Below are 27,977 nucleotides of genomic sequence, written 5' to 3'. Positions count from 1 at the left end.
AAATTAATCCAGAGGAATCTCCAGGTGGCAGACAAAGACATGTAAAAGTAAACTGATTGGTTTAGGTAACATGCCATGTTCTTGGTCAAGTAGACATGGTTTGATGCAGCTTAAACCCACAAGCATACAAACTTGGTGAATCCAGCAAAAATCTCTCATATCCTTTGACAGGAACATTGCTGACTGGCAAAAAAAACATGCACAGGAAATCAGCTGAAGGTGGGAGAGGGAGATCATGTAACAAGTCTTCTGTCCTAGCTTTCCAACACTGGCCATGGCGACTAGTAGTGGTGCTGGTAGGCAGCTGCTGGGGTTGTGCCATTCTCTATGTGTTTCAGGTGACAGGAGTGACAAAGCAAATGTTCATCCAGTGGGTAGCAGCGATGCCCGTCTTCATCGTTCAGTTCCATTCCACAGTCCTGCAAAGAGAGGCCGTGCAAATTATTAGAGCTTGTGTTCATCTTCCAGTGTCAGCTGGGGTCTGGCTTCTAGGAAAGTGATTTTGTGACAAGGACAGACGACACCCAGCCAACAGCTCCTTCCTAATAGGTGCAGCATGTACCACAAGAAGAAAAACATCTGACATAGGCATTTTGATGGGCAGCCTTGTACAAATTTGTTTAAAGCAGTTTTATTGAATAAGCTTTATCTGTATTTTAAATATGCTTGTGTCTCCTTACACTGTCAGGTAAGATTCACCTCTTCACATTACAGTTGTACTGATGTGAAATCAGCTTGTGGAGTCAGGACCTCTTTTCACGGCATTATAAGCACAGTGAGAAAAGACAACTATTTATTTTAATTCTCAATGCATAAATACGGTGGCTTTCTGAGAAGCCCTGCACAGACTAAATCGTTTTTAAGAGCTTGCATCTCCTGGAATTTTTTCTTGTGCAGCCATAACCTTTCTCCAGCCCCAAAGACACATTCATTTCCCATGAGAATGAAGGTAACTTACACCCTACAGGATCAGTCACCACCTTAGCATTTTTCAACAATCTGACTTGGAAATCAGATACACTGATGTGATCTGGAGCTCGAGGCTTCAGAGTGGCAGCAATAGACATTACTAAGTCACCGTGCTTCCTGCATTAATGAATGAACTGCCAAGTTTGAAAAGCAATAATTAACTCGTTGCCCGTAACTTTATGGATAGCAAATGAAATTAGAACTGAAACACATTGCTGCAAAAACTTTTGTCCTCAATCTCGAAATTTCTCAGTTACTGACAGAAAGGGTCTCACGCTGCAAGGTTTGAATTGCTCAGCTACTGCTCCCGTAAGACAGGAGATGTATTTCCATCTTAAAAATAATAGCAGTTATGACTATTAAGTGCCCACTCCCTGAGAAAGTGCTGACCTACCTCGCAGTGATAACATTCCACATGGTAATCCTTGTCCATGGACACAACCCGAATGGTCTCATCAGACCCCTGTGAGCATTTGAGCAAAGCAGAAATTACAAAGGATTACAGCAGGATCAGACACATGCACTCTGTAGATTGCTTCCTGCAATAAAATGAATGTGGGGGAAATGCATTTGGGCAGCTGGTTGAAGACCACAAATAAATCCTGCCACTTGCAGTTATTTTTACAGTAAAGCTTCATCATTGACTGACTGAAGATATCCTCTAAAATGTGACACCAGAAGTGTAAAAATGTTCTCTGTTTAACAGTAATATCTATCAGAAATCACAAATTAATGACTTGGTAATTTCAATACATCACATTTTTCAGCATTGCAAATTAGTTTTGCCTAAGATTCATCTCCAAGTATTAAAATGTGTTAGTTCTGGAGTGGTCACACAGAGGACATTCATGAGTATCACCAGCATCTATTGACATAAAGGAAAATTCTCCTGAACATAAAACTAGCAGCAGCATAATCCTGCAGGAGATGAAAAAAGCAGCCTGGCCAAGGAGGAATAAGCTTCATCACTGAACGAAAGAAGGGTCACATTTCAAGAACAGTGCATGAGCTTAGACCAAAGGGTTGCACTCTGGAGGAAGTGACCATCTCTCTCCATCCACAAGCACATTCATCTTGACACATGGTGAAGTGTGAAAGAGAGCAAGGCCTGACACTCCTCCTCCAAGGGGATACGGAATAAAAGGCTCTCACCTCAGAGGGCAGAATGGGAAGTCCACATGCTGCACACTTTGGAGCTAAAACTCTGGAAGAGCAATGAGAAATTGAAGGCAAGTTATGGATCAACATAAAAAGAGAGGTCTGAATGTTCTCAGTGATAACATGAAAAGCTGCAGCTGTAAATGACTTACCCACAGGAAAGCCTTGCATCCTGAGATCATAAATTCATTTTAGCATTTATTTTAAGTAATGCTTGGCACACGTTGCTCAATCAGGCAAAAAGAGACCTTATATTTTACACCTAGTGCCAGAAAAAATACAAAATTTCCCTATAAAATTTTTGGCTGCTACTGAGAGATTTGGAAAAGAAAATGAGGAGGAACTAAGCAGACCTGTCCACAGAAAATACATTAAAAGAGGTGGCAGCCTCTGGGCAGAAAACTCCTGAGAAAATACCACATGACTTCACAGCTTCTTAAGGCCTTGTAACACAATAATTAATTAAATTAAATTGCAAGGAAATATGAATTATTTCCAAATAATGATGGCATACAAGGGCACTAATCTTGGCAACAGGATTGTAACAACTCTAGTCTTGGCACAACACAGAAGAGTTCCAAGGGCTGCCTGAGCAACACTTAATACTCTCCCTGCTCAGAAAATGGAGCAAGGACCAAAGCAAGCCAGAAGGACACACAAAGTGTGTGCAGCTCTAATACCACAGCTACGTGCCAAGAGCACAGCCATTTTATTTTACCATCTAAATAAGAAGTGATTTTTTAAAGTGGATTTATCAGTTGTTTAATTTAGAACTGGTTAAAAGTTTTGCTTTGCAGATTCTTTAAAAGTCAAATTCAGGCCTTCAACTACTTAAAAAGTAAATCACATTGATTTCTACAGGCATTCACAGGCTTACCTTAAAGCAGACTGATTTTGTACATCACTGAACACTTCAGGAACATTATTTCTCAGTCTCCCTGCTTTGCAGAAGGGGAAGCTGAAGCCCAGAGGTTATTTGGCTTCATCAGACTTACACAGGAGTCAACAGCTGGATAACAGGAGAGAGGAGGAATTTCTAGGGTCTAGCCCCGTCCTCAAAACTTCTAACCCTGCCCCTATTTTACTAATCTGCACTCCTAACTAGCTGAAAAGCTAAATTAGAGGCTTGCTGCTTGGAACATCACTGCTGTTTATTTTGCCCTTACTTGTGGTAATCTCTGACACAGTAGATTTTGTTTTCAGAGTCTACAGTGAATGGCACACCGTCCAGACACTCGTTGCAGATAACGCATCGGAAGCAGCCTGGATGATATGATTTCCCTAGAGCCTGCAGGATCTGCAACAGAGCAAGAGAAAGGAAAAATGCACATGAAGAGCCAATAAAGGTGAAAATAGTAAACACACAGCTTTACACCAGATAATGCTGCATATTCATCAGCAGGGCTGTGTCTTTTTTCCCCCCGTCTCATCTGAAAAATCAGTTAACAAGGATGGAAAGGGCAGCTGGAATCAATATATGGCACCTGGCTCTAGAGATATTAATCATTTGCATGGGTACAAAAACAATTTAGAGACTCAGTCAAGGTGTTTAGCATGACAAAGGATAGAAGTGACAGAATTTAAAGGAAAGAAAATAATTTCTGAAGTCAACAAGAATACTTAGCAAGATCACAAGGCAAGATGTACCAGCCAAACAAAGGAAATACACTTTTATATTCTCCATGAGAAGTTGAAACTAGTATTATTACTAGGTTTTCATAATTCCTTACATATTGAAGGGCTTTGTACTCGCTCGCCTGGCTTTCTAATTAGCACAGACTATGGAAACTGTGTTGAACTCAAGAGCTGCAATTCACTACCTGGAATACCATGGTCCGTCAGTAGAAGGATCAGACTTCTGAGTAGGAAACAGCTTCCAATTGTAATGCTTTCCAGTGTAAGCAGGCAAACAAAGATAATTAATGATAAGCATTAGAAAATACTGGGAGGCATGCTGTGAACCAGAAATTCCTAATTTCTTTGCCTCAGCTGTAGTCTTACACCACCAGCTATACCAGTCTCCCTCTGAATGTCCTGGAACTGAATGCTGACCCCCTGAGTGTCCCCCACCCCATGCACATCTGGAATGGATGGTACCTATTGTAGGCTAATCCTGCTTCACTCAGCTCTAAACTGAGGTCTGGATCACATACCCTGGGTCAAACCTGCTCCCCAGAGTATCAGTACCCACAAAAAACGATAAGGAAGTGACTTAATCCAGAAGAGACATGGGAAGCCACAGCTTGACTGCAGGAAAGAGAGGCTAAGGGAACTGCACTGATGCCTCACAGCAAGGGAGCATTGCAGAGACATGACACTGCTGAGCAGGAAGCATCAACAGGATTACAAATACACTGTCCAGAGAAGTCCAAAAGGGATGAAAGACCTGGAGGCTCTGCTTTTCAACACCTACTGAAAAAAGGCAGAGCAGTGTCTCTGCACAACGTACAGCAGGGTGCCAGATTCACTTCCTTGAAAATATCAACAAAAGGCTCAGTGGATTTTCCTTCTGATACCAGTCTCGCACTAGGCAAACTACCAGATCATAACAGACAGCATTGGATAGAAATATATTTTGCTTTTGATGCATTCTTGTAAAAAGCTGTGGGAGTTTTTCCTCCTAAAGCAGTAATTATAACTTACCATGTCCATTATCAAATGACCACAAATGAAACACCTGTCAGCCGACTGCTGGAAACCAGAATACTGCAAGGACAGAAAAGAATTCACTTAAAATTTCATAAGGCCACTCAAGCATAAACAACACTGTACTGTGGAGTGTTATTTGCATATTTGTTATTGGTCCTTTTTCTGTGCTCCTTAGACAGAAAAACTAAACTTTCCAATGCTTTTTTTCATTATATAAAGATGTGGATGGGTTTCCAGATGATATTTTATCTATAACTCTGACTGCCCAGTATCAGAAAGAGTACAAGTTCCTGTAGCTTCCAAGTCCAAAATTTAGCTTTAATTTAAAGTATAAAAACAAATACCATAAATGCACATGCAAATAAGGCAGTTACTAATAAGATTTATTTAGATGCTTCTTTGACCACATGAATCTACAAGACAAGAACCTACTTGTGTTTATCACATATTTATGTCACACTATTTGTATATGTAGGCCTGGAAAACCAAATTTTTATTTGGTTACGTGGTTATAATTCTGTTGAATCTTCTCTGATGTCAGTGGTATTGTTCCAGTTCCCTGTTAGGATAGCAGTCAAGTCTGGCCCACAGCAACTTTTTTTCTGCTTTTCCTGAGATCTGTTGGTAAGGAACTGTCTGTCATGACCATGACATGCACCTTGGGCACAGCACATCATCTGTCTGAATGAAGGAAATGCAAACTTGGAAAATGAAATATGTTAAGTACATTTAATGCTTTTATTTTCATCCTATGTAGAATATACTGAGGAGAACAAAGAAGATGACCTTACCTCTCTCTGACAGAAATCCCTAGGATTCACCAATAAGTAAGCAAATACAATTTTTTCCAGTCTCAAGGAAGGCTTCATCTACTAGGACTCAGGGGCAGAAGGGTGTATGGATTTTTATTTGCACCAGCCAAGGAGAGGACTGTGGGGTTGCTTCATGCTTAGGTACACTCACATAAAATCCATTGAGGGCAAAGATATCCATTAAGATATCCATTAGGTAAAAGGAAATTCACCCATTCATTCTTCTGTAGCCCTTCATCTCACTCCTGCCTTCTCAGCATGGCCACAGAGACAATGCTTTGAAGGAGCCATCACAAGAGGTCATGGCTTCAGCTAGGGGTGTGTGCCACAAAACCAGGGCCTCTCACTCAACTACCTCCAGCACCACATGTGGGCAGCTACCACAGCTGGGGCTGGCCCTGGGAAAATGTTGGAGCAGAAGGACCAGGCAGGATGCTGGACCAGGAGTGTGTGAAACACAGGCAAAGCTGACAGGCAGAAAGGCTGTGAGTCTGCTGGCGACACTGAGATGTCTCATCACAAGAGTCAACTGGGTGCTTACCAGGAAGTCTTCTTCACAGAACACCTTTCCATTGACAAAATAAAAGGCTTTTCCTCTCAGCTTTCGACCTAAGGGAAAAACCACAGAGATAAGAAAAAGATCAGCAGAGAGCAAGGAGAAAATGTGATCAAAACCTGGCTACTGAGAAGCAAACAACAATGAAGACATCCAAGGACAGATGTCACACAGCTGGAAAAGAGCACCTAACCCCAGCATGGATCTTCCCAGACTCCAGCCTGCCATACTCTCTTCCACTGGTGGTTGCTGATGAATGCCAGTTGGTGGATCTGGACAAGAGTCCCACCTTTGGGTAGGATTTTTGCAAGCCTGGACCACCTCCTGGCAGATTACCATGTGTTGTAACTCTGGGAAGAGTGAGGCAGGATGCACTGACTCATGCTGGGAAACACTCGATGAAAGGAGCAAGGAGGAAAGAAGAAAGGGCACACAGAGAGTGACCCACACTTGACTTAATTCCTCAAAATGTCACGACCTTACTGTTTTGATATGAGCAGCTGCCAGACAAGGCACTGACACTTGCTCTGCCAAGGCACAAGGCACTTGCTCTGCCCCAGTAGAGTGCAACACCAGAGCACTCAACAAGCTCCTCTGCCACCTACCAGCACATTTGTTACTGCAGCTGCCAACAAAAAGCTTTGAAACTATTAAAAAAAAATATAAAATCCAAATGTCGTAATTAACACAAGATGACAAAGTTTTTCCAAGAAAGGACTCTACATATGGAGAAGATTTGTATTTACTTCAGCTTTTGTGTTTATGCCTCCCATTCACTGTCTGTTTTCAGTTCCATGTAATCATGGCAATGTTTTCTCACACTGCTACCACTCCTAAACTTCTGCCAAGAAAGAAGGGCTAGGTTTTGTTTGTTTATAAAAAGCTGCTCCTACCTCTTTGCAGCCTGGTTTCCTTATTGAGCCCAGGGTTTGAAATGCAAGCCTGACACTGGAATGGTTCTGCACAGGAGCCCCAAGCATGTGCCAGGAGACAGTGCTCAGGGCAGGGGGAGCAGCACTGCCTGGGCACAGCTGGAGCAAGACCTGCTGCAGGCTGGTTTTGGACACCTACCAGGCACTGCTGGAAGGAAATTGGGTCTGAGACTGGGGCCCAGAAGCCTCCTGCTTGACATGCTGAATGTGCCCAGTATCACTAAAAAAAGTGATTGTTAGCTGCAGGGTGTATAAATGTGAACATCACACGGACTGACACGGGGGTCACCTTATGGTATGCACCTACCTGGCAGCCTTCAGCGAAGAAGCACGCTGGCTGCAAGGCTTTAGGGAAAGAAAGAAGCCAAGTAAACCCAAGAAACAAGTGGGTTTTCAAGAAACAAGTGTTACAGTCTTCTGCATACGCCAGAGGGCACCCTCAGGCTGGGAAACAACTCCTACTGATTTCTTCCTCTGCTGCTCTCAGCTTCTTCCTGCCCACTTTTGGGATGGACTGCTCCCAGTGTCTCTTCGAGGTGAGGGAAGCACTTTCTCATCATACAATTTGGAAGGCAAGATGCAGGAAAAGCTCACTTCCCCAGGCTGCACTGGTCCCAGTGGAGCACCTCCAGGGAATCTCCAAAGTTCTGCCAGTGAATTGAGCCAGACCAGCATTTCATCAGCAGCCCATAGTGCCCCGTTCATGTCTCAGGCAGTGGGGCAGGTGGAGGACAGGGCAGTGTGCTTTCTCAAAGAACAAGCCCTGGTTTGCACGCACAGGAACTTCGTGGGTAAACTGTGGGCATTGCTCAGCTCTGTGTTTACTGGACCCGTGTAGGAGCCTAAAGCACATGGCCCCATCACAGTCACTATCCCCCATTCTCTTCTAATCCCTGCTAGGGACTACCATGTAACCTGAAGGTCAGAGATGACCCAGGGCACCGGCCCACCCTTGCATCAATGCAGACATTGGATAGGGCATGGAAGAAAACCTAACAATCCTGAAAGCATCCCACTTTGATTTTTCTCATCTGCCCTGTGTTGCCAAGGTTGCTGAAACTAAAACAGGACCCAGAGTTCAAAATAGAAAGTATCTAATCTGGGACATGTAATCTTTGTGGTTTATAACCCAGGGTGTGTATTTGCATGATAACCCCACCTATGTCTGCCTGTCCACAGGTAATCCTGGCATGCTCACCAGCAGCTCTAGATTCACAGTTTCTGAGGAGGGACAGGAGAGGCATGGGAATACCTGAGATCTGCATCACCTTTGTCAAGGGTGGTCCTAAGCAAGTAAACAACAAGCCTAATGCAGCAAGAAGTACTCTTGAAAATCTCCCACCGACTGAAATGCAATACTGGGATTTGGCACTCCCGAAAGTGAAAAACAAACAAAACCATTTAACTTTGGTTTTAAATTACATGGTAGTGAAGGCTCCAGTTCAGTGCAACAGGCAGGTGCCCAAGTGACTTTCCACCTTCATGTAATGTGTCTCCTTAAAGTCAAGGTGACAGTGGTGAGGAAAACATAAACGTGGGGCCATGCAACGAGAAACACTGCTTTGGATGAAGGCCGGGTGCATGAGCAGCAAACATTCCAACAGAAGGGATGAGGTTTGGATCACTGCCACAATGCCATTCTTCCATGGTGACAAAAAAAGCATTTACCAGCCATTCTGCACCCAGTGTATTTTTAACATGGTGACATTAGCAGGTTAAGATTGATGGCAACAGACCTTCAGTGAAGGTGCCACAGCTAGCATGCTATGTCTGGGCTTCTGCTGTAAGCTTGTTCAGCAGAGGGATAAACCCTTTATAAGGGATTTATAATTTGGCCATTGGCATCACATGAGTCCCTGAAGAGTTGCTGACACCAAGAGCACTTTGAGGTAGGACAGGGATGATTTAATTACTTTTGTTAGGGAAGAGTTAAGCATTTTAACTATTTTAACTAGTTCTCTATGACTCTCTTTAAGCTCCTGGCAGAAATGTAAAAGGAAATTAGCAAAAACCATGAGTAACCAGGTGCTCCTGCAACCACTGTGGGAGTGGTTGGGCAAACACAGCCCATGTCTTCCCTGCTGCTCTCAACTTCTCCCTGCACACTTCCGGGATGGATTCTCCCAGTGTCTCTTTGAGATGAGGAAGCACTTTCTCATTGTACATTTTGGAAGGTAAGATGCAGGAAAAGCTGGCTTCCCAGGCTGCGCTGGGGACTGTCCCAGTGGAGCTGGGAAATGTACATTCTTGCTGCAGCCACACCAGTAAAAGAAACAGCACTGGGACTGCTCCACAGTGCAGAGTGGGGTGGCAGTGACTTCTGTCCCTGCACTGAGCTCCCCACCATGGGACAGTGCCTTAAACTGAACCAGTCCCTCTCAAAAGTGATGCTTCTGACTGTGCCTGCAGAGGCTGGCACAGGTTTCACTTGAGCATGGAGATGATGTTTTATTTTCACCAAAAGGAAGGACTGAGATGTTAAATAGCATATAAGGAATCACATATTGATAACTATTTTCAACTTGTATCATGATGAAATATCCTTTGACAAACCCAGGAATATTTAATGTGTGGCTTGCTGCTTTTGGGATCAATTGTTCTACTACATGTCTTATGCTGCTGGCTCCTGACTGTATTTCACTTTCACTTCACCCTGAATTTAGCTTATCTCAAACCTGAAAAGATTCAGACAATTAAAATTCTTTGGTATTTCAACCTTACTTTCTTCACTTGTTTTTACAAGATATCTTGTTCATCTCTTTGACAGGAAGTTTGAGCCCTGAGCTTTTACGTACTGCTCATCCCTCACATGTCTGTCTAGTCTGTTTAGCTGTGGGACCTTTAGGATGACCTCGAGGTCATTTCAGCACCAATTTCAAAATATTTCAAGCTTAGTCACTAGTGCCTTTGTGCTAAAATAAACACACTTTGTTTAGCAGCAGTTTAATAGGCGTACCATCAGGCTGGACTCCCAGGATGCCAGTGCTTTTGTCCACTGTTTTCTCAAATGATGGCTCTCTCCTTTTGAAGACCATGCAGAGAGAGTTTAACCAGGGACTTGAAATGTCCCTGGCAAGGAGGATCCTGAGAGATGCATAATTTGCTTGCTGGGGATTTGGACTTAACTTTCTCTTTTAAAGTTGATTTTCCATTATTTTTTAAAAACAATGGGGTCACAAACCCATGTTCAAAGACAAGAGATAGCTTGTCAATGCATACAATGGACAGGGCCGTGTCTGGATCCCAGGGCTCTATGGAGATACACAACCAGGATTGCTGCGTTGATGGAGAGGCAGTGTGCAGGCTTCACTTATCCCTTATCTAAGCACCATGGAACTCCCTGTGGTATCTGCACAGCAGATGGGCAAAAATCACTGCTGACTGGCAGCTTCTCCTGGGTCCCTTCCACACTGACAGCCTCTGCCATTACAAAAACCAGTGCTTTTTCAAGTACCACAGCTGTAAAATAAATTTGGATATGTGATTACTGATGGCACATTAAATTCAGCCAGCACACGTGTTTTGGGAGCCCTCCGTGGACACTCTGCTGACAGGCAGTATGGTGTCCTACCATGTGCAGCAGACAAGGTCAGGCATCAGACAGCTCTGCTTAGTTTCTGACATCTGTCCCATTTCTCTTGGCCACCGTTAAAGCTGGATGCAGCACTGAGGCTGACACAGAAGCGTCAATATTTCCAATGTGCTCTAGAACTGAGCCTGCATGAAAGGGTAACACTTCAATGCCTGCACATCCTCCAAATCAGGCAAATGGCAGATATCCCAGGACAGACCAAAGTCTTACTGAAAGCATGGGCAAGAGGATAGGATCTCTCCGAGAAGAAACTATGCTACGACACAGGAACTCCATTACCATGTAAGATGTTCAGTCTTTCTCAACTATGCCAGCTGTATGGTAAAACATACCCTCTGTGCTCTCACCATACATTTCAGGCAGTAGGAAAACAACCAAATAAACCCAAGCAAAAAAGCCCTCAAAACTCTCAGAAAATTATCTGATGCCTGAAAGCCAAAAACATACGCACATAAGAAAGGCCAGCTGCCTCTAATGGCAACACAACCACAGGTGAGGGCAGAAACAGATCCCTAGGCAGAAACACTGCAAAATCACAGCACATCACACAACTGAGCAACACCTCTCCTTCGCCATCAGGCAAACCACTGCAAGAAGACATTAATGAGTTCTTCATTGTAGGGAAAACCCCTAGACGTGTCAAAATTCAGAGGTAAAATACAGTCACCCTGGGAGAAAGCAGGACTTTTGATCCAGATAGTCCCTGCTCAGTAACTTGTTTTCATCCCAGTGCTCAGCCACTGTGCATCACTCTGGAGACAGCTGCCCTGTTCCCCAAAATGTGCCAAAAACAGGTGCTGTCAAGAGCTGGCCTCCCACCTTGTCACCCAGTGACTCATCGAAACACACAGAGCCTCAAAGGAGGAAGGAGGGGGAGGCAATCTCTGTGACCTCAGTGAATTAACTATATGTTGAAACGACATGAGAGAGTAATTTTTAAGTTTTTCTGGTTATGGAAAGGGCCTCATTGCTTACTGAGACACTACTCAGAAAATTAGCCACAGTATCATTAAAACGTTGTAAGAAACCCACTAAAATCTTTACAGCACAAATTAATCCTATGCCTCTTCTTTACAGAAAACAGTACTTTGAAGATATTATAAAATAGAAAGACTAGAAGGACTGCAAATTTATTCCACTAGAGATTTCAACCTATTTTTTTTCCTGCTCACATTGTCCTAATGATTTCAGAGTTTCAGCCAGGACTAAAACACATGCAATTGCCTGAAACCACTATTACACTGATAAATCCCTGACTGCATCCATCCCCTTGTGGAGCTGAACATCTGCACCTTTCCATCAAGGACATCTACTGAGGACACCTGATCCATGCCAAAGCCCCTTCAGCTCAGGCCTCATATCACTACTGCCCTGAAATCTGGCCAGGAGAGGAACAAGTACTGTCACCTTACTGTAAAAGCTGCCCTGGCTTTTCTCATCTATAGCAAGCACTTCTTGTGATAAACAACAGGATTTTTCACCAGTGAGCCGAGACTGAAGACAAAAAGTCAGCAAGAACATAACAGCCATTTAGACTGAAGCAGAGAAATGTACTGATGAATTGCCTGTCCCCTAAACTGTAAATCCAAGCATACTTGAATCTTTTCTGACATGATTTTTGCTAAAATATTATATTGTTTACAATGCAGACTCTGGCATGATAATTTTACTGAAGGGATGCTGAGGATGGATTACTGGCAATGCTTTGCACTCTCCACTCTGAAGATTTGCACATTTCTCAAGTGAGTTGATTGGTGTGGTGGGTTTTTATCCAATTATAGGCATTAAGTTCTGCCTTCACTAGAAGAGATGGCAGTTTCTGCATCTGAAGATAACCATACACATACATGTGGCTGTGGAGAAATACACTTGGCAAGGCTGACTATCCTGCTGTCTGGGATTAAGTCACATGGGTAGAAAAAGGTGACTTTCTGCTTGTAAAGTTATTTAACTGTGCCAATAAAAATCATGGCCTTCTTTTTCTAGGAGTTACATACCAACACAGAACATGCTTATCCAACGTAATTAGCCCAAAGACACCAAGAGCTGCATTGCTCTAGGTAGCCATGATTTATAATCACTGCAGCAAGACTAATTACCCCAAGCAGAGGGTTATGCTTGCAGAAAACACTGCTTTGATAGCTTACCTACCTAGTTTAGTAAATGACTCTTGATACCTCTAAACACAACTATGTTGTGAAATATTAAATATAAAATATATATGCCCAGAGGGTTGCAAGAGGCAGCCAGCTTGGGTGATTTCAAAGTCTGTCCCTGGAACAGCAGCCTGTTAACTCCTACACTGACATCAACATTAATCTGAGCTTGCAAAAATAGAAAAGAAAAATAAAGTAATGCATTGATGTTGACACATTAAAGATTGAATTCTGTAATCTAGCAAACATGCAAGGTTTCCAACTCTTTGCAGTAAGGAATCAAAATCTGGTCCTCACTTTGGCCCTCGTGTTGTAGTTCAACATCAAACACTCCTTCAAATCACCTTGCAATCAGTTCTTTCTTTCTGACCTCCTTCCTCGCCTACTAATTTCCTTCCCAGCCATCTCCAACATTTCCCTTGCACTTTTTTAGCTTTCAGATTTCCTTTTGAGAGCCAAGTAGCTCAAGTGCAAGACTCTTATGCTCTCAACTACACTTCTAGCAGGGCAAAGAGGTCTGTTTTCCAGGCAACCTGTGGCATTCAGATATAAGCCTGGCTGAATCCAAGAGAAAACACTACAACTTAACATAGAAGGTTAGAGTGATACAGTCTAGCTAAAAGTATATAATTTGTAAGGTCTCTTTACTACCTAAATTGAAAATACAAACATTTGGAGACACACATATCTTTTCACACCTCAGAGGAGCTATAAATTTGTGATTTAATTTGAATGGTTAATGTGTAACAAACCATTTGATAGCTACAATTTTTTGTCCAACAAGCTGCAAAAAAATCCCCAAACCCCAAGGCGGAAACAGACACCTTGAGAGTGCAGGAAACAGCTCAAGGCGTTTGGAGGCCTTTTTTTTTTTTTTTAACCTACTTTCGTGGTCCTCCTGTAAAGCAAATATCATTTATTACTAATCCTGCAGAAAGAGCCTGAAGTTTTTTTCCTCTCTCTCTCTGCAAAAGACTGCCTTGTTTGTGACTCTGCCCTGTAACAAACAAGAAGATAAACGAGACATTTATGCCAAAGTAATAATTCTAAATCTGTTGTTTTGACCTCTAAGCCAAATTTTCTACATTACATGCCATTGGCTCAGATAAGACAGTACATTTTTTTCCTGCCAAGTGAACCCTGTAGTGTATGCATAGCCCTGTTCAACAAACTGCTCTATCATTTATCTCTGAACAGATGTGTATTGGGAAGCAGAGGGTGAAGGAAATTTGGCACTATATGGGGGTACCACCCCCCCACATAAACCCTTGCTTCTTAGACCCTCTTGATTTTCTGCATCAGGGAAACCAATGCACATTTGGACACAAATCCAGCTAGGAGCAAAATTAGAAATCCTTGCTCAAATGAAAACAGTGGGACAGTGGTTATAAATATCTGGAGGACAATAAGCTTTACCTTAATAGGTAATTTTGTATATTTTATTTATTGGAGTGGGGGATATTCAGTGTTCCACCAAAGAAGAAATTTTAGGATTGAAATCAGGAGCAACCGTGACTTCTCAAACTCAAGTTTGTACTGGATGGTGTCCAAGATGAACTCCACTTGACCTTAAAAGCACTACTTTTCAACTAGAAACCAGAGTTTCCACATAGGCTGCTCAAGATGTGCTTTGCAGCTAGAAAAACAACACCAAATAAGTATTTATTTTTCTGGCAGACAAAAATGGCCTCATCACATTTACTGCAGCGACACAGGTGACAAAAAGCCTGCAGAGGGGCATGTGTCATGTTGTGACACAATGGAGTGTGTGTCCTTTATCCCCACAGCAACTGATGGTCTGTGGGGCTGGGAGATTACTTTGGGCTTCAAAAGGCAGGATTCTCCTCCCCGAGTAAGTTTCCTCCCTGAGTGCAGGGCAGGACGTCCTGTACCTCCCCAGGCAGCCGCAGTGCAGGGGTTTGATGAAGTAGAAAGTCAGCCCAGCACAGGTCAGGCCACAAAGCCCTGGAGCAAGGGTCTGGTGCACGAAGGCCCCACAGACCACAGGGGCAGTGCAGGAAACCACCCCCTACACCAAAGGGTTTCTTGCAAACCTTGCTGCTTGTAGAGGTCTGTGCACATGAGGGAAAACATCCACTACTGTGGGGGCCTCCCTCTGGCACCACTCTTTTTGGAGTGCTGGGAATCCCACGCCACCACACACCTTCCCCTCCATCCATCCGTGCCATCCTGCCAGCTGCCACTGACTCCAGTTTCCATTTTAGTATGGCCACTGCCACAATAGGAAGGACTTCATCTTTCATGATTACTCTCCTAAATATAACAAGCTGAATTAGGTTCTCACTTATTTGCCCATAATTTGCATTCCCCTTTTTCCCCTTTTTTATCTTGTTTTGAAATACAGTCTTTTCTACTGAGGGAAATATCATTATTGCTCCCACACCCCTTTCTTTTTACCCCCTCCCTATCATTTTCACTAGCTTTGTTTTTTAATTTTACTTTCAGTTTGAAACCCTTTGCCCCAGCACATCTACTCAGCAAATTTCTCAGTTACAGCCTGGGTAAGAGAGGAAAATGGGCTTCACTTTGCTAAACTTGGCTTCTTTCCACCTTTGTTAGTCTCATCTGACATCCACACCTTTTCATCTTGCACTGGAAATGTTTGGAAAGGGTTGACTTTTAGAATAAGGAGCAAATAGCTATTATTTCAACCCTCACCAACCCACCTCATTAGAAATGGAATTAAGTTAATTTTTAACCAAACACAGACAAACAAACAGATGTAACCACGGATACCTCTGCAACCACAACTACTTTTCTAGTACTGGTCTCCAAATAAAGATTGTAAAATTCATTTTAAAAGGAAGCTCAAAAGTGTTTCTTTCTAAAGCACAAGTTGCATGGTAGTAATTTTAGAAATTTAAGACAGCTCAAACCTGCTGCTGGGTTATTTTTAACAGGAGCTTTGGGTGCAAGGGCAGTTCAGAGACTGCCTGGCCCTAGAGGGTGAGATGTAACTGAAGCAAAGCCTTGGCTGCAGCCAGAAATCCTCTCCATGGGAGGATATTAATTAATTTCAAACTAATTTATAAGAAAGGACAGAAGAGTGAGCAGCTGACTTCTGAGCCTCTAGGAAACTGCCACTACATGCAAAAAACACTCTGTCTTTTCAGTTTTCCTGTTTTCAGTCAGATGATGGTGAAATGCTCTACTAAAAACATAGGTGAGGCAGGGCAGCTGGTGTAGGACAGATGGGAAATGGGCATAGTTCAAGGCTCAGCTATTATTAAAAAGCACACACATCTTTCTATATTTACTCCAGCTTTACAGCTCCAAATAAAATACATGCAGTCCTGATGAGTTTATAACTCTAAATACAACTCAGGAGGAAAAACCCTCAGTCTTATCTGGGAAAACCAAACTCATATATACAAAAGCAGCAGAAGATTATTATTTTTTCTGCCACCACACATACAGCTACACTTCTAAAAATACGCTACTACTGCTGGAGTTAAACACAACAAAACAGAAAAACCACTGTCATACAAACACAGCCACGGTTTAAAATCAAGTGGCCAGTTCTTCATTTCAGCTCCAGCACAGACCTCCTCGAAAAGCTACTTAGGAGGATCCATACATTGCTGTACACCCCAGCAAACTCCAGATGTGTGTCTGACAAAGTGACCCACAGGGTGCTCAGCAGGGCCAGATGAACCATTAACTCTGCTCCTTGGATAGATTTCATAGGGCACATCATCGCTGCGCCTAGTCTGATACTTTTGCACAGTAACCAGTTCCCTCCCTGCAAAAAACATAAACCAAGCTGGCAGAGACATGCCCCTTATCTCAGGGCATGGCTGCATTTATCTGGAGAAAGAGCAAGCAAGATGTGTAACCTGGGACATTCATGCACTTACTTGCTTTTAAAGGAGGTATTTCAGCGGTACAAAATGATTTTAGCAATTAAAAGATAATGCACGCAGTGAAAACACTGCTACTGGATTTACCCTGCAGCAGCTCCATCTGAAAAGTAAAGTCTGCAGAGACAAAAAACATGCCAGCTAAGGCATATTCACTGTCACTTTGAAAAAATACTCTTGTAAGAAAATGTGGTTATAACTGAGAGGCAGAGGAATGAAAACAACCATCCCCCATACCAGAAGGCAGAAGGCTGGCACAATCCAAAATATCATTTCTACATGCCTTGCAACAATCCATTCAAAAACAAACAGCAAACACCACCACCACCAAGTCATACAGCTGCAGCAGATTCCAGCTGGGAGATGGTTTAATAACTGCTTTCTTTTCTTCCCCCTTTACACCAGAAAAATGTTAAGCCTGAAGAGTTTGCTTGCACCAGCATCAGGCCAGGCCAGGGATACTCACTGCAGGCTCCACAGGTGAAGCAGCTGTCATGGTAGAGGTTGCCCATGGCTTGGCAAGCTTGGTTTGCTCCATACACGCCCTTGCTGCACTTCACGCAGGTACCTGGGAGAGAGAAGAGAGGTCACAAGTGGGATCCGATGGGGTGGCTGGGGACACTGGCTGGGTGACAACACATGTAGGTCATCATGGTGGCTGAAGCACCATGTGGTTCACTGAAGGCACAAGATGTGACATCACCATCACCTGCTCTGAGAGATGCTGTTAACAGTGGTCATGACAGTCATCAAACCTCCACAGTGAAAGACTTTTGCAAAAAAATAAACTGCACAAGAACTGTCCAGGTACAGTGATATCTCCTTCCTTCTCCCATCCTTCCAGACAACCTTTATATACATCCAAACCTGCTTAAGCACCCTCACAAAAACAGTGAGTATCAGTAAGTGATGCTCAGAGCTCTTCACAGACAATAGTTTCTGGCACTTATTGTAGAAGATAAGCTTGTTGGTCACAACTGATGTGAGGAAAACACAGCTCTTCACTTACCTCCTTTAAATCATCCATTTCAGACCCCCTTGTGCCTGCTGAAGGCCCTAATGATTCCCGAACAAAACAGAGCTAGACTACCTGACACCTACCTCTCTTAAGAAGGAAATGGGACATCAAGCCAGTTTTACTTACTTCAGGCATTACCCTCTGATTGTGACAGGTTGTTTTTAAAGCAGCACCACCCTTTAATTACTTCTAACTAAGAAATTTGAATCTCTGTTTAAGCAAATAGATTAATAAGGGGCAGTGTGAAGGAAAAACTGATTATGTGTTTCTGTCTCTGGTCTGTAGTGACTCTGATGTGACTTCACCTTTCACCGTTACCCAGACCTATTAATCCTGGCTCTTAAAATCCCTGGTCAAGGGACTGTGAGTCACATCTCACTCCTACTGGCCTAGGAGGAGGAACAGTATCATCTTGCTGGAGATCCTTAGTTATGCTAAGGATGGTAAACAAAATTTCACTTCTTTTGGGGCACTGCAAGCTCCAAAGTAATTGAAAAAGTCTGGAGAAAGTTAGGAAGAAGTCCACTGTGCTTACAAGAGTGCTGAAAAGTAACTCAACTCTGGCAGCACCAGGCTTGCACTGCCAGGGTAACAATTCCTTCCTGCAGCCAATAGCCATGGAAGTCAGTTTTCACACTACAGGGATAAAAGCACTCAGGAATCCTTTGCAGTAGCACACACGTGGCTGCTGAAAAGCAGACAGTTGATTTTCCCAGGTTTTTGCAGAGCAGACCTGGCTCTCTGTGCTGCAGCTGCATGTGTGCATTCAAGCAGCACATTGAAAACTGTCTTAGTGCTGCGCCAAGCCCCACTGCACTCAGAGCCAGAGTCCACACTGACACAAACCTGGAGAGAAGGCTGCAAAGAATAATTAGTTACTTTGTTTTGTCCAAATCCTACATGAACTGAAATGCTCACTTGGCTGTGGGCCCACCCCAGCACTCAGGCTGGCACCAAGTGAGCAAAACTTTCTGGTTCTTTTTGAACTGAGCAGGTTTATCTCATTTATTGAAAGAAACATTTTAAGAAAGATAAATCGTACAGGCGTTAGAAAAAGGATTAAAAAAAAAAAAAGGTCAAGGCAAAGATAAGAAAAAATTGGCTTTTCAAATGGATGTGCTCTCCCCAGGAATGTGCACATTCAGCGGCAGCCTGAATTTCTGTGCAATGATCTGACACAAGAGCTAACAACTGAAAATTCCCTCTTGAGTACAGCAGTGCCGAGCAGAAAGTTTCAAGAGCAGAAAACCTGCCAATTTTCCACGACACCCACCAGGCTTTCCACAGAGCCAATGTATTTATTGCACTGCAAGTGCTGCATTTTCCCCTTCTCTGTGCCAATGAGTGGCTGCTCCAGAAAATCTCACCAGCATGCTCCAATTTCCTTCTTTCCACAAAGCAGCCGGGTGACACTGACTGCGGATGAGCAGCAAGAAGAAGCAGGAGGCAGGAGGCACAGCAGCTGAGTGCAGGCACAGCACCCAATAAAGATGCTGGCAGGCATAAGCCACTATTAGGTAGGCTAAGGCAAACCCCGTGTGGAGGGCAGAAATTGCCTCTGCCATCTCCTGTCTATCCCATTACGCTTCAGAGCACAGGCATTGCCCCTCTGGCTTCCCAACAGGACAGATCCTGCAGGAGTTGTCAAGGCTTTCACATCTGTACCAAAACCTTCCTGCACCTGCTGCCCCTCAACCTTCCCAACCACCCTTCCACCCTCTTTTCAGTCCATCCTCCATTTCACCCCTTATTAACCCTTTCACGCACTTCTTTCGATATTTAGGCCCCTAAAAATGGAAAATAAAGTCATGGAATGAAAGGGCTTTTAAAATAAATTGACAATGTTTTCTGTAAAAACTGTAATGTGCTAAATTACTCAACTATGTAATAACTAGATATGCTATAAATATTCATACATATCCTGTGCCAAGGTTGACAATTGAAAAATGGCATTATGGCACATCTGAATCTAGTTTATGTTCTTACATGTACCTGCTAAATCTTATTTGAAAGCCTATTAAACCTCAGTAGCAAGTGAAATTACTCTCTAAATAAGGTTTTGCTCTTTCCTGATATAATATTCTGAAGTATTTTAACCAACATACTTGAGCCTTCATCTCTAACATTCAGCATACCGGGCCTGAAAGAGGGGGGAGGGGGAAAAAGTGATTTTTATTGATTTTTCCTTTCCACTTTTTTTTCCCCCATTCACTCCCTGCTGTCACAGTGATCCTGATCTTTTGGCTTAGGCTAAGCAAGGAAAAAGCAAGGGAAAACCTGCTGCTGACAGCCAGTCACTGAGCTCGGCAGCACATGTGCAAAGCCAGCTGACGGAAGCCAGCGCAACCGGGGCCACCTCCAACCCCATCCTGCTGCAAAACGGGCTCTGCGCCCTGCTCCACACCAGCTCCGACGGCTATTTCCCGAAACAGTGCTGACTGTGCTTGCTGCTGGTGTTAAAATGTCAGCAGCATCACTCCAGCCCCACATACCATTGACACTAGTCAGCAGTTCTGGGTAATTCTCTTGGCATGGAGTGGTTTTTAGTAAAAACTTCTGTCCTCAGTATGAAGCAGAGGGATCCTGAGTAGCCACAGTTCAGCAAGATCCCTGATTCCTGGGCTTGGTAACTTTGCAGCTCGTAACAAGTGTTTATGCAAGCACCAATCCCAGCAGACATCCTCTCTGAAATTACGGTTTTTAACCTTACACAGTGTTATTCAGAAGAAATAATAGGTTTCTCTTTTACCACCAAGGTGACAAACCCAAACCACCACACACGCAGAGCACCACTAAATTCATGCCTGAGCGCACAGGCAGAATCACAGCCAGATTTGGGAAGGGAAAGGGATGGAAATTGCTGATTTCAGTTCAATTTCTGCCGGCAGGGCAGCCGTCCCTGGACAACAAAGAAATCTCTGTTCCCTTGCTGCATCATGCAGCAAGCAACCGCCCGCGCTGCAGCTGAGAGTCTGAACAAAGGGACCTTTGGAACAGAGCTGGGACCAAAAACATGCCCTGTAAGCTACTTCCCAGCACTTGCTGCACTCCATCTCAGCACTGCAGACCAGGAGGGCTGTCACCAGGAACAGCCTCGGCTCAAGTGATCCAACAGGTTGGATGCAAACCTCAAGGGCTGTGAAAAATGAAAGCGAACCTGGTGCTCAAATGTCAGTCCCACCCTCAAAATTCAACAAGTGCATTTCCATTTACCACCAGACTAAAAGCCCCTGAAGACATTTTTTCCTCCAAGTGTTGCTATTTCACACTCACCAGAAGGAGTTTAGTTACTTACTGTATCCCACTCACTAAAAATTCAACACAAACCATGCTGAAGAGCAGCATTTTCTGGGACTTAAGACTTATTTCCACATTTCAGACAACATCAATCTACAGACCAAGACCACAGTTATTCCAACAGCATCCCTCTTATTTTCAGCAGCACGTCCCTTCTCAGCAACACACAGCACAGCCAAGCTTTCCTACACGTGCTCCTGGTCGGGCTTACTAACATCATCACTTCATTTTGAACAGCCAAATGTGACAGTGCTTCAATGGTGAGATTTTTTGCCATGCCAATTTGGTCCCAGGTAAGAGGAATGCAGGGGCAGGATGATTCCAGTGGTGTGGATCTGCTTATCTGGCTAATCCAGAAACAGCAAGTCTGTCCTACTCCTTCCACATAGTCTGTGCAAGCCACATTTCCACAATCAGATTGACTCTTCTCCATCAGATGTAACTGGGTTTTGCCCCCTCTTTACAGAAGGCTGGATTTATGCTGAAGAACCAACCCCCAGCTGAACTTAGAAGAACCACTCCCTCAGAGACTTTGCACCTCTGGTAACATCATTCTCGTCTGTCCACACATGCACATAGTAGATCCTGATGCCTCTTGGCAGAAGCTGTATCTTCACAAGGGTCCTCCCCATCAGAATTCTGCTTGACACTCACTATGACAGGGAGGACCCTGTGCAGGTACAGCTGCTGTGTCTCCAACCCATCCAGGAGAACCAAGCCCTCCACTTGCACACACGTGTTTCAAAGACTGACTGCTGAGAAAAGCCTTCATCCTGCCATACATGGTGTGATGCTCAGTTGTCCTGGTTTTACTTTAGAATTTCTCTGGAACTTGAACCCACCCACCTTGCCATGGCTCACCCTAACCAAGTAATTCCTATCAAACTCTAAATTACACACATTGCATGCCTTGCTATGCTGCTTATCTACTACTAAGCTGTAGTAACTGAGCAAGTAACTCTTGATGGAGAGGTGATTTCAAGGAGATCTGGAGGCCTGGGTGAGACTGAGTGCCTGGAAAACCTGGCAGATTGGTTCTATTCATCACGGAGTGACTGGGTTGTCTGTACAAAGATGGACAGGTACCCCCTGCCCAGAGAAACACAAAGTTGGTAAACACAAGTTTTCTGTTCCCTTTTTCATGCCACTTTCTTGACCCCCGACCTTGCTACAGACCTTCATGTACACACTGCCAGTGAAGGATGAAAATGCCATCAAACTCACGTCAGTGACATTTTAAGTACCCTATAGTGCCGTCAGAGATTATGATAATTCCCATGCCACATGAATGAGGCTCCTTATTTCTTTCAGTCCCACTTCTACTGTATCCTGGCTGAAAGACTGATTGCTCCTCTGCCTCAGTTCTTTGCTTTTTCTTTCCCTTCAGTAGATTTTTCCTTAGCTTGCAAACCCAGCTGAGCTCCCAAGAGGAAGGGAGGAGAAGCACATACTGCTGTGATCTTGAAGAGCCATATTCCAAGCCAATACTTATTTGCTTGGTTTCTTGCAGTGAGATAAGCTTTGCAATCTGTACACACCCACTATTCCAAGTGCCATGATCCTTCTAGCTTTCCTTCTTCCACCAGGACCTGTCTCGCCCTGCCTCCCCCTCCTCTCTGCTGCAGGCAGCTTTGATACTCTCCCAGGAGAAGGTAGTAAAGGATGCCTCTGCTCATTCCCAGTGGAAATGACATTGCCATCATCAGCCACAGACTAAACAGACTCACAGGAACTTTCATTTTAATCAAATTCTCCACTTGTCAGCCCTGAGATTACCTTTCTTGCGCACAAAGTGTCCTGGTGCCCCACCATCAGCAAGGTTCAGTGAAGTTCCTGGGTGTGTACAGCCCCAAAGTTAAATGAGTTGTGGTTCCAGCAGTGGTGAAACACTAACTTCACAGTGCACTATGCTTCCAAAGAGCACTGCTGGCCTTAGAGCTGCTAACACCCATTCAAAGGTGCTGGGCTCCCAGATCTCCACAGGGCTCAGCGACTCAGCTCTGTTTATGCCAAGGGAAAAGAAAAATCTGCAGACTGTGCTAGGAGATATTCTCTGCCTGACTGCTGGGAAGCATCCCAGCTTTTCACAGCAAAACAAGATGCCCAAGGCCCTCCTAAATCACCCACAGCTTATCAGCTCTGCTGTAAATAACAAGGAAGCCAGAATACAACAGCTAACAAATATTTATAACACAAAAACCATTCATAAAAATGGTTTTATAAAAAGCTCTTGGTAAGGGTGTAGATAATCCTCATGAGGAGGAGATTTCCACCTAGCTGTATGAAAAAAGCACTGTTAAAAACATGATGCTACATGTTACACCTTCAGAAGCACCCATCTGTGCCTGCAGATCAAGGCACTGCATGCTAAAACAAGTAGTCAAACCTCCCTGCAGACCCCAGCACACTTCAGCAAGGCCCCTCCTCTACCAAGTCACTCCCAGGCAGTGCAGGCAGAAGCTCGGTTTGGTTGTGCATCTGTCTCACCTGAAAACTCATCAGGCACCTTCAGGCTTTGGGATGGTATCACTTTATTTAACCCTAAACATTTGGGTGGTGCTACCAAGGGATTTGCAACTCCCCTGATCACTCCTATTTAATCTTCTGCCACTAAGAGGAGATGAAGGCTGATGCACCCAAAGGAAGGCCATGGGAAATCAGTGGGATTTGGGCACCTCACTCCTGAGTGTTCTCTGGAAATAATACACCAAAACCTAAATACATCCTAAGCTGGCTTCCAGCGACACCTCCCAGGGACAAAAGGGTCCTTCTCTGCTGCATGGGAACTAGTCTCTCTAGGGAGCTACTTCAGCTTTTCCTTCCCCAAGCAAAAGACTGGGTGATACCTGAAACTCTCTCTGCCTCCTTGACAACCCATATAAATCAAATCAGCACTTCAAAAGCCCTCTTGGAGAACCAAAATTCCTCCAGAGACATGTGCAGCCCATGCAGCTCACACATAGGTCACTACTTAAAAAAAACAAAAGGTAAAAAACTCAGAGCGAATTCTTGACTATGTGTATTTCTTGCCTTTCACTTATTATACCTACTCTGAGCAGACAAAAGCATTTTGCACAGCAAGTTGGTGCTGACAGATAACCAGATCGCTGCTCCTCAGCACAGCATCCTACCTGTATTTTGCCTAGTCCCTGGCTTATCCTTTCCTAGGCTTTCACTTACAAGCGCACATTTTCATATAGTGAAGGAGAAAGCAGCTCCTTTACTGTGATCAGAATTAATTCTTCTTTATAAATATCTGGTCCTGACTGAGACAGACTGAAGGAAAGTCTGTCTGACAGAGAGACACATCTTCAAAAACATCCCCTTGTTACAAAAGCAGCACACAAAATTAGGAGAAGTGAAAATATCTTTCATAAAATACTTTGGTCATTTGTACTTTAGTCCTGGTTTCATTTCCTGGCTCTGATTAACTTAAAAACTGTTGCAACAGACTCCCCTTCACTGGGGAAGAAGTCTGCAACAAAACAAACTATTGATCCTTTTTATCACTATTGCATAAAAGTGTTTATTTTACATCCTAAAGTTTGGTAGCTTCAGAGTAGGGCATAGCAAAAAATAATTGAGAAGGCCACCTGTGCCCTTTGTTCCTTCAAAGGAAGTAAGGTAACTGTGCAAAAAATGAAAATAAAAGTGAGAAAGAGAGGGCGAGGAGGAGGCCCAGAATTAAAATACCTCGATACTTGCTCCTTCCTGTTCCTTGGTCCGCAGCAGGGCAGATCTGCTGAACCTTTGTCTGCTGAACTGAAGTTCTGCAAAACTTTACTTTTCCCTCTGCCAAGACTGCATGATTCTTTCCTCTCTTTTTCTTCCCAAATTTCTCCCTGGTGCAAAATCTTCTGGCAGAAGGATGTCAGAACACCTCACTGGGGATCAGGCAGCCTCCGTGTCTTTCTCCCTGGGGCTCACACAGTCACCTGACCAGCCAGGCTCCCCATGCTGCCAAAAATATTCCTGCTTCACTATAAATCTCCCACGGGACAAAAGCCTCCTTCGGCCTTGCATCCTTATTTTGTGACAAAAATGTAAAAGTAATCTAACCATTAACTGGGCTCCTCTGTCTCCTGAGCCCATCCCCAGGCACATTTTAGATGAGGTATGATCCAGCTGGTTTACTGAGGAGAAGACACAGCAGGGTCTGTTGGAGACAGCTCTCCAGTGGAGCTGAATGTCACCTCCAGAAAAACATTCCGATTTTCGAGCACCCCCTCCCACAAGCCTGCTGTCCCAACCCCATCTCCTTTATCAGCTCCTTGTCACGGCATTCAGGCCCCCCCAGAGGGGCTCCCTGTGCTCATTCAAACCGCGCGTGCTTCCTGCACAGGACGGAAAGTGCCAAAACTTGTTTCCAGGCCAAAGCACTGTGAGTAGAGCAGCTGAACACATCACTTTTCTGCGACAGGATAAAAAAATGCTCCTGCCCTGCCACAGGGCTTAATCCAGTCTCAGATACCAAGATAAACAACCCCGGCACAACCCTCTGCGGGCAAATCCCCCTGCCTGCTGCCAAGAAACACATTTTGTTATGCAATCTGCAGCTGAGTGCTCAGTGGCCCCTCCAGCTACATCCCCAAATCTCGATGTGAAGCTCTTGTGTGGCTCAGACCACCACTGAGCCACCCACCGACCCCATCAGACAGGACCCAGTGCAACAGCACCTGTGCAGGCTGAGATGCAAACCCTTCCTCAGCACTAGGCTGAAGAGTTTAATCTGTCCCTGTTCTACTTCTGCGACTGCAGGTCTAAAATCATGAGAAATATCCATACATATGGCCTGCTCCCATAGTTTCTTAAATTAACCATGGAGTTTCCAGCCTTCCCAGCAACTCTGGGCTTCCCTCTCCCAAATGCTGAGCTATCTTATCTGCTCTTAAATTGTGAAGTGGCACAGCAGGGAAAGGAAACACGCAATTTGACCCTGACCTCCGGCCATCCTGGGGTAGCAAATCAATTTAATCCAGAAGGATATTCAATATTCTCATCGGGAGATCCTCGTATGTAAGTGGTTCCTTTCCACTGCCAAGTGCCAGCGATAACCTCTGGTGGTGGTCTGGACTCGTCACAGACCCCAGATTTAGGGAAGAACGTGCCTAGTGCCTGTTCTTCTGCCATCTTTAGGACGCACCAATCATTTCACTGCTGATGAGATCCAGCACCTGGGGGCAGAGGGAAACCCTGGCAATTTTGGGAAACCACCGCCCTCCCCATCTCCAAGCTACTTCTCTCTTCCTTGTATTCCGTGCCCTTCTCCATGACGGCAACCTATGCAGGCACGACTGCTCCGCAGGCGGATGGCTGCCTTCCCGCCCACACGTGGTGTGGACACATCCTTGTAAGACACAGAGAACCAGGAGCATTGTCAAGAAAAGTTAAGTTCCTCCCTGCTGGCAATGAAGGGCACTTCAAAATATGCTGTTCCAGCTTCTTCTTCCCAGCACTGCCCCCCCCCCCCCCCCCCCGCAAAGCTGCTAAACTACCTTTGCTTTAAAATTAGAGAGGTAGGATTAAAGAAAAAGGTGTCGCAGGAGGAAGAGCATCTAAGCCCTGTGATAAATAAAAGTTTAAAAAACTCTGCTCTGGGCAACTGACAGAGCACAACCAAGCAGATGTACAGGCAAATGCAATCCTGCAGGTCTTAACCCTGCCGTGACACTTTGCAATGAGCCCTCCTCGTGCCGACGGACGGATTGCCTCCTTACCAAAGTAATCAGCCTTTGGCCGAGCATCCATCTCCTGCTCCAGCCGCTGGGTCAGTGCCTCCAGCTTCAGCTCAGCCGCCGACGGCCCTTGCTCTGGCTGCGGAAGGAGGGTCTGGCAGGGCAGCTTCACCTTTGCTGTGCTGGAGCCATCCAGGTGCCCAGAGTCTGACCGTGGCCCGCTCACACCCTCCGGGAAAAGCATCTGCGGCGCATTGGGAGCCACCATCCCTCGCGAGGCCAGGCGCGAGGAGCCCGCCTCAGCGTTCCCGCTGCTGCCGGCAGGCCTGTGGTTCTGACCGTGGGCCACGAAGTGACCGGCTGGGCTGGGGTAGGCAGCGGCGTGCTGGTATTCCACGCTGGGAGCAGCAGGTGCGGAGCCTGGCGGGAAGGACACCGAGACACCCTGGTACCACGGCTGGTTGCCGTCTCCACCGGCTTTGGGACCGCAGGGCTCAGCGGAGCCTGAAAACCCTCGAGTGGGCTGCGCTGAGGGTGCCGAGGAGGATGAGGACCTCTGCTGTGGCGGGGGCTCCTCTGGCCCTACCGAGGGTGCCGAGGGGGTTCCGGAGTTTGAGAAGGAGGAGGACCTCTGTCCGGCTGGCATCGGGTCACGGCCCCCGACACCTCGCCTGCCCTCGCCGCCGTTCTCCTGCCCGCCACGGCAGGGCTGGGGGTCGCCGAGGCTCCCAGCCTGCTGCTCCCCGCGCCCCACGCCAGGCTGTGTGCCCCCCACTCGGGGGATCCTGTCGGGCTCCGCTTCCCAGCCCCGGCGCCCGGCCTGGCTCCCCGGGGCCTCGGCACGTGTGCCGCTCTCTCCGAAGCCCCGCTCCCCTCCCTCGCAGGGCCTCGCCCGCGGCCCCTCGGCGGCGGGGGGCGGCTTCGAACCCCGCGCCACCGGCGGGCTGGGACGCGGGGGGTGGAAGGCGGCAGCCCCTCCGTTCATCGCGGCCATCAGCATCTCCTCCTGCTGCTGCTGCTGCTGCTGCTGGAGGTGGATCTTGGCCATCTTGGTGGCGAACACCCGCCTGGTCTCCTCGAACTCGGGGTTGTTGCCGGCACCTTTGTCCACCCGAAAGAGACCGTCCTTGGAGGCCTCGTACATGTTGAGGTCCTCGATGAACTTGCTGGCTTCCAGACCCAGATCGTCGTACTTGTCCATCCTGCCCGGCTTAGCGGGAAGAACCCCGCCTTCTTCTTCTTCTTCTTCTTTTTCCTTCTCCTCTCCTCCTTCCCGCCGGGA

The 27,977-nt window shown here is 45.4% G+C and overlaps 1 protein-coding gene across 2 annotated transcripts; it reads right to left on the bottom strand.

Moving 5' to 3' along the window:
* Positions 1-60: 60 nt before the first annotated feature.
* On the bottom strand, positions 61-27,977 carry LIMD1 (LIM domain containing 1). 2 transcript variants are annotated; one of them, XM_053991957.1, is made up of 8 exons: positions 26,738-27,977; positions 17,172-17,273; positions 6,130-6,197; positions 4,771-4,833; positions 3,294-3,424; positions 2,122-2,173; positions 1,364-1,432; positions 61-419 (listed from the first exon to the last, which is right to left on the bottom strand). In XM_053991957.1, the coding sequence occupies exons 1-8, from the start codon at positions 27,894-27,896 to the stop codon at positions 282-284; spliced, it is 1,782 nt and encodes a 593-aa protein (XP_053847932.1). In that variant the 5' UTR covers positions 27,897-27,977; the 3' UTR covers positions 61-281. The 2 variants fall into 2 exon arrangements, with proteins under 2 accessions (XP_053847932.1, XP_053847942.1); XM_053991967.1 differs by lacking the exons at positions 61-419; positions 1,364-1,432; positions 2,122-2,173 and adding an exon at positions 3,093-3,136.

Source organism: Vidua macroura, chromosome 1, assembly GCF_024509145.1.
Source record: "Vidua macroura isolate BioBank_ID:100142 chromosome 1, ASM2450914v1, whole genome shotgun sequence".
Taxonomy (NCBI): Eukaryota; Metazoa; Chordata; class Aves; order Passeriformes; family Viduidae; genus Vidua; species Vidua macroura.
The sequence above is the reverse complement of the archived record's forward strand: the minus strand, read 5'-3'. Positions and strand labels throughout refer to the sequence as shown.